Source organism: Carassius gibelio, chromosome A16 (genome assembly GCF_023724105.1).
Source record: "Carassius gibelio isolate Cgi1373 ecotype wild population from Czech Republic chromosome A16, carGib1.2-hapl.c, whole genome shotgun sequence".
In the NCBI taxonomy this organism is placed as follows: Eukaryota; Metazoa; Chordata; class Actinopteri; order Cypriniformes; family Cyprinidae; genus Carassius; species Carassius gibelio.
In genome coordinates this window covers 17,561,896-17,573,049 of record NC_068386.1, presented here as the reverse complement: position 1 = coordinate 17,573,049, position 11,154 = coordinate 17,561,896, and the positions used below count along the sequence as shown (strand labels likewise).

Genomic DNA, 11,154 nt, shown 5'->3' with positions numbered 1-11,154 from the left:
AGTTAAAATTACACTTATTTTTTACAGTGTGAGGTTAATGGACCAAAAATCAGAGCAAGGTGGGATGGGAACTGAAGTCCACGAGCAATGGGCAATGATTAAGCAAATGAAGTGCCCCTCTGGTGGCTTTCATGGGCACTCCAGCAAATGGCTATGACATTAAGGGTTCATGTTTTACGACAGATTTTAAGGCAGACATTCTAAAATGCTTTCAAGTTAGCATTCTAAATTCTCCTCCCCAGTCGTCCACCTCCGCCCCTTTCAGATGGCAATAAAAACAGAGGCACATGTTACATTTCACCATTCTACCAGACCTTAACCTGAGACTTGACAAACCACTTCTCACTTTCCAACAAGGTAAGTCAATTACTCAAATGACTTATTATAACATATCGAAGCAGGTCTCACATTAAATTTTAAGTGTCATTAACTATGTACTTACAAATCATAAATAAATAAATAAGTAAAATTGGGGTGGACATGTTTAAGATTAGATACAGTTTTGGTGGAATGGATAGGTTTACGGGGAAAGATAGACATTCTTAGTGCATTTCAGTGAATTATGGGATATATCATACATTGGTAACACTTTAGTATAGGGTCCAATTCACACTGATAACTAGCTGTTTATTAGCATGTCTATTATTAACATATTGGCTGTTTATTAGTGCTTATAAAGTACATATAATGCATGACATCCATAATCCTACGCAATTCCCTAAACTTAACAACTACCTTATAAACTATAAGTAAGCATCAAATAATGAGTTAATTGAGGCAAAAGTTATAGTTAATGGTTAGTTAATAGTGTGAATTGGACCCTAAAATAAAGTGTGACCAAAAAAAAAAAAAAGCATATGGAAAAAATTCAGTGAACTGAAAAGAGCTCTTGCCACAGCCACATGCTGCTTGACATGTAAAAACAAACCTCACTGGGTATAATGTAACCCACAACAGGCATTGTACTCTAATACTCAAATGAGAGTTAATCCACATGTATTTGCAAAGTTTCAAGACTATCAGATTACAATTAATTGTTTATAAACTTGAATACATTAACAGGCATTACTGTTCATACATTAATATGTAATAAATTATTTAATGCAATAATAGACAATATATAAATACCTAGTTCCTCATTTATTGTCACAGTAATTAACAGTGTTATAGTTTAATTAGCTTGTATGTAAAGAGTTAAAAACAATTAATGGTTTATTAACAACTTAGCAACCATAACTGATTCTTAATACTAGTTCAATTCAATTCAATTCAAGTTTATTTCTATAGCGCTTTTTACAATACGAATCGTTACAAAGCAACTTTACAGAAAATAATGTTTCTACAATATTTAGTAGTAGCTTATGGTGGTGAGTGTCAGTTTGTGCATGTTTGACAGGATTTTTAGAAAAAAACAATACAAGACGTAGTCAGCTAGACGATGAACATTATTAATATTATTAATTAATAATTGTTATATGATGCAGTCACACATGTAGCAATAATTGTTAGTTCTGTTTGTTGATTCAGGGTCAGCATCATCTCTTCTCAGGTGTTCTGGATCCAGACTGGAGCTTGTGTAAATCCTAGTTACCACGGGATGTAAATCCCGTGGCGAAACATAGAAACAAAATACAGACATCATTAGCATAGCTGCTGATCCAACAAAGTAAAATTAGTTTAACCCAAGCTAATGAATAAAAATGCACATTTGATCAGATGCAACTACACTCACAATTTAAGAGATATATTATTTGAATGCTTGGCGAAAGAGATGAATTTTTAATCTAGATTTAAACAGAGAGAGTGTGTCTGAACCCTGAACATTATCAGGAAGGCTATTCCAGAGTTTGGGAGCCAAATGTGAAAAAGCTCTACCTACTTTAGTGGATTTTGCTATCCTAGGAACTACCAAAAGTCCAGCGTTTTGTGACCTTAGGGAGCGTGATGGGTTGTAGTGTGGTAAAAGGCTAGTTAGATACGCAGGAGCTAAACTATTTAGGGCCTTATAGGTAAGTAATGATAATTTGTAACTGATATGGAACTTAATAGGTAGCCAGTGCAGAGACTTTAAAATTGGGGTAATATGATCATATTTTCTTGACCTGGTAAGGACTCTAGCTGCTGCATTTTGGACTACCTGTAGCTTGTTTATTGACGAAGCAGGACAACCACCTAGAAGTGCATTACAATAGTCCAGTCTAGAGGTCATGAATGCATGAACTAGCTTTCCTGCATCAGAAACAGATAACATGTTTCGTAGCTTGGCAATGTTTCTAAGATGGAAGAATGCAGTTTTTGTAACATTGGAAATATGATTTTCAAAAGACAAATTGCTGTCTAATATGACACCCATATTTCTGACTGTAGAGGATGTAACAGTACATCCGTCTAGTTGCAGATTGTAATCTACAAGATTCTGTGTAGTGTTTTTTGGTCCAATAATTTATATCTCCGTCTTATCCGAATTCAATTGGAGAAAATTATTTGTCATCAAATCTTTTACATTTTTAACACACTCTGTTAGCTTAGATAATTGAGAAGTTTAATCTGGTCTCATTGAGATATATAGCTGACTATCATCAGCATAACAGTGGAAGCTAATTCCGTATTTTCTAATAATATTACCAAGGGGCAACATGTATATTGAAAATAGAAGGGGACCTAGGACGGATCCTTGTGGCACTCCATATTTTACTGATGATAAATGAGATGACACCCCATTTAAGTAAACAAAATGGTAGTGATCGGACATAGGGGTGTGCCGGTTTCAGAATTGGTGATGACGGTTATGACGTGAGTCAAATGTGACGGTTTATAACATAACCGTCGGGGGTGGATGGGGGTTGTTCTTGGAGATAGCGGGTTAACTCCGTGTCAGCGTGCGCTCTGATCGGTAAAGAGGCAGAGACTGCTTGTTCGAAAATGAATATGAATAATTCTAAATTAACTCCATTATTTTGACAGTAGAAGACAACAAAGAATAGTTTACATATAGCGTGTTGTTTAAGCGTGGTAAGACTCTCGCTCTCTCTCTCTCTTTGCATGTGTGAGAAACAGCGCTATCAGTTATAAAGTGACGGTGAGTCATGCGCCTTCACAAAGAGTTAACAGAGCATCAAATACAGGTGCGCTGTGCGTCCATTGAGATGAACTGAAAAGTTCAGATCGCTTGATGGAGAGAGAACTCTGAAGCTCAGATGCTGAAATTAATGCAAGCGTCATGCGCTTCAGTCTATGTAGTAAACAAACCTGCACGTCTCTGCCATTCATTAATTCACACAGAGACGCGCAGAACACGGATTTATAGTTTAAACAACTTTTGCGGCTTAACATTTACAAATACTGGTCCATAGAGATTTGATTTGATTATTTTATGCTAACTTTGGCAAATTCCATGAATGTCCAGATTAAAATGCAACTTTCATTTTCATGACTGGATTTCGAGATTCCGTCCTCGTTTTCTGCTTCGCGGAAATCATAGAGCAAATTTGAAAGCCGCACCCGCCCGCCATCCGCTGATTATTTTGCGGTCTATGGCGATGCAATGCTTTGCTGATGCGAGCCGCAAAAAAAAGCCATTGTCTATTCTAGAAAGGATGCAGCAAATATATTTAATGCTAATGAGGCATAGGCCTACGCTGAGTTTCATTTACGATGAGATGCGCTCTAGTTCACAGTGCAGTGCAAGTGAATGCGGCGCGCTGGTGCTTCCATGTCACGGTTATCATTGTCTGCTATATTTGCTTTTTATTTATTAAAATACATGCAATTGGTTGATGAAACATTTATTAAAATTAAGATAAGATTTGTACAAAACGAAATTCGTTTTTAAGAAAAGTTTTCTACAAAGCAAAATTTTATGAAGTGGTAAATATCATGTCTGACGATTTACAAAACTTCATTAAGTGGAAAAAACCATGTCTCCCAACATATTGCGCATCTTATGATCCTATCTAAAAAATGAAAATAATTTTTGCTAAAAAATGTTTGTACAAAAATATTTTAATGACACGGTTTTGGCGGTTATAGAGTTCTAATGACGGTGTTCAACTATAACCGCCGGTCTCACTGATATATACGAACCGTCACACCCCTAATCGGACAGGTAGGATCTAAACCATCTTAGAGCCTGCCCTTGAATACCTGTATAGTTTTGTAATCTATCTATGAGTATGTCATGATCAAGTGTAATTAATGTAAAATAATAGTTGATTTAAAGCACTTATTTAATGTCATTTACCAATCTTAATATAAAGCGAGAACTATTTATGGTTAATAAGCTGTTAACAAAGCATTATCTAACTCCTTAGATATGAGCTAATAAGCACTTTGTTAATTGCAGTGACAATGAATGGAAAACTCACTATTTTTAAAGTCTATTATTAACTAAAGTTTACAAAATATTTATTAACTATAAACCAATAGTAAGCAAGATTTGTAAATACTTTATTTCTATATACTTATAATAAAGTGTTACTATTGTAACCAATTCTTGAAATGTTCTCTTTCATACTAGCAGTTATAGCGGAAACAGATATATGTGCAACATGAAAGCATTGTTCTGACAAACACAAAAATCTCTATTTCAGATAAAACACAAAATAATGTTCTCCAAATATAGCACATTTACTAGTATATATATCCACTGACAATCGACTGGCAAACTCTTGCATGATTGCAAACACAACTATGTTGATAGAAGAAAAAAGAAAACACAGACAATATATTGTGTCCATTAGAATTAGTATTCCACTAGGATTCTGTCTATTAGCATTCTTTAAGTTAAGAGACTGAATTAGTTTTCTATATAGGTATCTAACATAGAAGGCAAATAAGAGTTGGGATGAATGCTGCCAAATATGCAATACAAATTACAATACAAAAGTCCTTACGAGACTTTTACTTTCAAATTTAATATTTGTTCTGAGCAGGAACAGGAAAATCATGGATTCTGCAATCTCAAAATCTACTCAAAGCCTTACAACTGCTGAGGACATGAGGAACCAAACCAAACTTATAATGCAGCCTTATGCCAACTGGGAAGAGTATCTGACTCCAGCACCTCTATCCATAGCCATCCTGGGAGAGCTGGTTTTCATCTCTTCCTCAACAGATTTCTCTATCAATAAAAAACCTCCTGAAGGTGGTTTTAAATTCATCAGATATCCTGATTCCTTTCGCGCTTGCCTCATGCAAGTGTGTAACTCTGGTTGGTGGGCATTTAATGAGGCCCATACAAGCATGGATCAGATTCGCCTCAATACTGCCCAAGTTCCAAATTACATGAAGACAGCTGTGAAGATTCTGTTCCAAGGCAATGATGAAGTTGTTCAAGCACATCTTCCTAATCAGCTAGACAATATCAGAGTAATTGCAGATGACTGTCTTAAATTGTCTGATGTCGCTAAAATGCGTTTCACTGATGTCATTAATATCATCCAAGAGCTGCTAGAAGCATGTACAAATTCCAAGCACCTTTATGGGAAAGAGATGGAAGAAGTCAAGAAGAAATTAGAAGAGAGCAAACTGAGGGAGCAGTCAGCTCAAGAGATGAAGAATAGGTCTGAGAAGGCAGTGAGAGCCATAAAGAAGGAACTGGATCAGGCTAATGAGAACTACAGGAATGCTCTGGATTCTCTCCCTAATGGATGGGAAATGATTGGAATGGATCTTGTAAATGGAATAACACAGAGCGTTACAGACCTGATGAATGGAGTGACATCTATTGTTACTCAGCCAATTAATTTGATACCTTCTGCAAAAACACAGATATCTGATGCTATGGGACGCATTAAAGATCAAGGAAAGTCTAGTGATTTGGTAGCTGAAATAAACGTGTATAGTAAGTCAGCTGAAATTTTAAATTGTGCTCAGACTATCCAGCAAATATTGAATGTCAATAGTAAGGATGATGACATTGACTGGACAAAATTGTATGATCAAAAGCACGAAACTACAAACACGGATTTCATAGCAAAACAGTTTGAAAGAATCGATGACACTTTAAAGAATATCTCTGACTGCTCAGCAAAGACACAAGCTGAGAAGTTATGCAAAGATGGCACAGAAATATGCAAACAGCTTGCAAAATATGCACCTGATGGCAAGTGTGACAAAGTCAAAAGTACTGAGATAATAAAAGAGGTCTTGGATCTGATCAAGTCAGCTCAAATTTTTGATTGCAAAAGTAAAGACATCACAAATTCTCCAGCTATTTCTCCTAAGCCACCAATGATGTATAAAGAAGAAAACAAGTCTCAGAATATGAGTGTCTCTCAGAAGGCCACAGAGAATGCACGATTCAAGATAGAACAGACCCGAGCTCAGCTGGACAAGACAAGCGAGACCTATGAAAAGTGTCTGGAGAACCTAGAGAGGAACCAGAAGGAACTAACAGACATCCTGGCTACTTTGAGAAATTGTGAACTGAAAGAGATTGACTTTAAAACTACCATAAATATGCTGATCAAAGGAATGGATGCCATGGGGAGAGTAAAGGAGCAGTGGGAGAAGATGGTTCAATTCTTTCAGATAGTTTCCAGCATTGTGAAAACTAACCTGAGCACAAATCTCATAAACTTTGTCTCCACATCAGCGGAAACACGAGCCCTCTCCTACAATGCAAAACTTTTCTCAAAAGATCTGCTCTACACCCAAGCTTTCCAAGCCTGTAACATCGCTAGTCTGGTCCACATGATCTCTGGAACATACACAGATGTTTCCAGCAAGTACCTGATGGACCGTGTCAGTTCACTGGGCAAACTGATGGCCATGGATACAAGTAAACCAGAATTTGAGCATGAGCGAAAACTGCTCCAGAAAGGCTGTGATGAGGCACGGAAAGGGATTAAAAGCCTTGTACAGAAGAATAAAGAGGAGTTTGACCATAAGAGCACTGCAAGACTAAAAAGAATTGATCAAGAATTGCTTGCCATTCTACCTGCCGCTCCTCCAGAACAAACCAAGAGTATTCAAGAGGTTGTTCAAGCTGTATTCAATGAGGAAGAAGCAAAAGACTACATCTGAGTGTATGTACTGAAGAATTGTTTTTCTAGATGATAATATAGTTCAGATTGAAACTAAGTTTTTCTTTAACATATAGTTATGATAGGTAATTTTTGACAATCACATTTAGAAATATTTTATTATATAATATTAATTGACCTTGTTTCTAAATTATATGTCTTAAAGCGATACTCCATCCCAAAATGAACATTTTGTCATTGTCGTTCCACAATTTTAGAAATTTTAGGTGAAAACCGGTAGGCTTGAGACTGTACCATAGACTGCCAAGTAAAATACAATATCAAGGTCATCAAGACTTCATGTACAAAAAGTATTCTCGTCGATTCATGACGTTACTGTTGAACCACTGATGGCAGATGGACTTTTCTGCAATCCTTTTCATACTTTCCTGGACCTTGACACTGTTATTTACTTGGCAGTCTATGGGACAGTCACAAGCCTTTCTGTTTCCATCTAAAATTTAATTTTGCGGTGGATTAACACTTAATATTTTAATTTGACGTCTGTGTGATAGCTTTGTCTGTAAAATTGTTTAGGATTTCCGGATTTTAATAACTGTGTATCTCTTTATTGCTTTTCAGAAAATAGGAAACAAGACAAAAGGCTTTTCTTTCAAACGGAACAACCATTCCTGTCATCGCTCAACATCAGCATTTTTATTTTTATTTTTTCAAATTAAGTGTGATATATTGTAGAACAAATTCTTGAGTTTTTGCTGTTTAGTGGAAATTTTACTTATGGATTGTTTGCTTATGGATTTCTGTTTGGGTTTTAGTTATACCTCTGTTTACTTTTCCATTAGGATTGTATTTCTGTTTAGGCATGTACTCTGTGAACATTTTACTGGAGAGCACAATTATTACTTTAGTTCTGATTTAAGTTTAATTGTTCTTATATTGTCTTTTTCTTCTTGATTTTAATTATATGTCATGAATTCTGCTTCCCAGTTTGAGCTTCTTTCTAATAACTCGCCTTGATTTAATATAAATAAATCGGTAACGCCTAACATGCTAACATGAACTAATTATTTAAAATAATTTGTAACACTTTATTTTGATGGTCTCTTTATAACATTGCACCTACAAGTCTACTAACTAACCTTAGAGCATAAGTAGACTTTATACTTAATATCTGCATAACTCTTTATTGTGATGGTCTCCCAACAGACAAGCTATAAGGAATTCTGTACATATAAGTACATATCATTTTATTAACCCTAACCCTACCAGTCTACTACTAGTCTACTAACACTCTAATGAGAGTTAGACAATCTAGGTGCATGATTACCTATAATCAACATAATGTGTCAAAAGGACCATCAAAATAAAGTGAAAACAACTTTTACTAATACATTATAAAATTAATGTTGTAATATTATTAAAATTACAAAATAAGAAAAGTATTTCAATTGATTGTATTCATTATTGCTAACAATCGCAGGCATATAGTGATGAAAATACATTACTATAAATCAAGAACTTAGGCATGGACAGAAAGATTAGCTGAACAGTATGTTAAAATGATTCAGCCACATTAAATACCTAATAATAATAATAATAATAATTCTGTGTCCTTCTTTAGTAACCTACAGAAACATATTTTTTATAGATATGTTTTTGTAATTCAAATATATTTCTTAAGCACCTTTCACAATAAATATTGTTCCAAAAAAATGAATTTAAATATTTTTTTTTACCAATAGCCTTCATTGTAACTGGCATGATAACACAACCTCAGGAGAGATTTATTACCACTATGATGCGTGACTGTCTTTAAGATGTTATACTTGAGATTTTAAGATATTTAAGATATTATATTCATGGTGGTTTAATTATATTACTAAATTCTGAAGCTCCTCACTGTGAATGTTGACCAGTTCCATATGGTGCTTTCGGCAGTAAATCACAGCTTCAGTCCATGTAATGTTCACATGGTCCAAAATCAGGTTATCTTTGGACCAATTATACTGATTATACAGTAAGTAACTTCACAAGTACATGTGAGACACACAACAATTTGTTATATTTAACAAATAATATCTAATCCCCTATGGACCTTTGCCCCAAAATGCAACTAACACCTCAAAAAGGCAGAACAGGCCTCTAGTCCCATAGCAACCAAAGGCACACTATCTGATAATGCTAGTTTTATGGCTCCCAGGAATGCAGCAAAGCAACACTTAACTCAAGTCTCTCAAAAACAGACACATAATGCCCATAAAAAGGGACTCTTCACTAATAAGTTCATAAGAAAACCTCTCTTTGAATGAACAAACAAATAATTTAGGTCACTGTGTATATTATTGCTGTTCTACTAGATTGTCTGTTGAATTTCACTGTTTTATGGATGATTGTGATAGAACCACTTGTTCATGTAATTTTACCCATAAGTAATTTTACCATGTTTATTATCTATGAATTCAACTTCTGATTATCTAAACGAGACTGTGTATTATATGTTGGTACATAAGCAATATATTAGTATGCAAAGAATCTTGAAGATTCTTCTTTTGAACCCCAACTTAAGTTCCATTTTACAAACTGCCGTGATTTCACACAAAGAGTTGTAAAACTCTTCATAAGTTCCAACCTTCCACTTGGAATTTCACCCTTTCTCATTGGACAAGCCCATCCTGAGAGGCGTGAACCTTCTCAAACCTTAAAGGCCTCACATCCGTGACACTGATAACTCTTACTATGTGTTTCCATATCCTTACTATTACTACTATGTTAACTACATATCAGGCACTATAGGCAGTGCAATCCTAACAACCTGGGCACTTTACCTATGTCCGCTAATACATTACTTTCTTTTTCTATTGGTCTCTGGAATTCTCTATAACTAGTCTATTACTAGGCATTCAGGACTAAACTGCGTGGCCCTGACAGAGATGTGGATCAAACCAGAGGAGACTGCTACCCCTGCAGCACTCTCCAATAATTTCTTATTTTCCCCATATTGCCTGTCTGACTGGACAAGGTGGAGGTACCGGTCTGCTTATCTCTAATGATTGGACATGTATTCCTTTACCTTCTCTGGGTATTAACAGCTCCTTTGAATCACATTCAGTCACTATTACCCACCCTTCTAAAATCCATTTTGTAGTTTTTAACGACCCCCAGGACCACAAAGTAACTTCATGGATGAATTACAGTAGATGTGTTGCTCTCAACCTTTCCTGAGGATGGTACTGCCCTAGTTATGCTTGGAGACTTCAACATCCACCTAGATAAACCTTAGGCTGCAGACTTCCACACTCTGCTTTCCTCTTTTGATCTCAAGAGAGTGTTAACTACAGTTACTCACAAATCAGGCAACCAACTGGACCTTATTTACACTCGACACTTTTCAGTGATCATGTACAGGCTACTCTACTGCACGCTTCCTCCTCACTCTTAACCTTAGCATGTACACAACATATACAAAAGTCAAGCCAAAGACTGCTTTATTGTCAATTCTTCCACATGTACAGCAAAGACATACAGAGAATTGAAATTGTGTTACTCTCAGACCCTTGGTTCATACAGATAACACTAACAGTAGAACATAAAATACATAGATACAGATTAAATACATACAAACTATACAGATATACAAATAAACTAATAAAAAGATAAGTAAGCAGCACAAGGCATATGGTAGATAGAGTGCAAACCAGTGAAGTAAACAAAAAGTGCAGATATAATGAATTTCGTGCAAAAGACTAAATTCAGTCTGATTAAAGGGACAAAAAGCTCAGAGAGCAGTTATTTATTTAAATGGACAGAAGTAGCTGAATGAGGTCAGTTCAATTGACTGAGATGAGGTAGTGAATGAGGTAGTGAGCAGACCAATGCTGCACAAAGTAACTGGTGCAGGTCACAGTTTGTTAGTGGGAGGGGGAGTAGGAAACATCTGGGGATGTGGGAGCTGGGGGAGGGGGACTGAAGGTCAGAGTTCAGTGGTGCATGGGGCAAAGAGGAGACTGGGGGACAAGGTATGGAGTTCAGCTTCTTGACTGACTGATGAAAGAAGCTGCCCTTCAGTCTGATGGTCCTGGCCTGGCCTAGAGGTCCTTTATGATGTGCAAACCCAGGAACCTGGTGCTGCTCACTTTCTACACAGTCGCCCCATTGACGGTCAGAGGAG

At 36.1% G+C, this 11,154-nt stretch overlaps 1 protein-coding gene across 1 annotated transcript; it reads left to right on the top strand.

The window, feature by feature from the left end:
• Window positions 1–299: 299 nt before the first annotated feature.
• On the top strand, window positions 300–9,730 carry LOC128030164 (uncharacterized). Its single transcript, XM_052617648.1, has 3 exons — window positions 300–357; window positions 4,932–7,028; window positions 7,608–9,730. Exon 2 carries the CDS (start codon window positions 4,945–4,947, stop codon window positions 7,024–7,026), a length of 2,082 nt encoding a protein of 693 aa, XP_052473608.1. The 5' UTR covers window positions 300–357; window positions 4,932–4,944; the 3' UTR covers window positions 7,027–7,028; window positions 7,608–9,730.
• The last annotated feature ends 1,424 nt before the right edge of the window (window positions 9,731–11,154 follow it).

Excerpts from the sequence above, each read along its gene's own strand:
- LOC128030164 (XM_052617648.1), top strand. The coding sequence starts at position 4,945 with ATGGATTCTGCAATCTCAAAATCTACTCAAAGCCTTACAACTGCTGAG.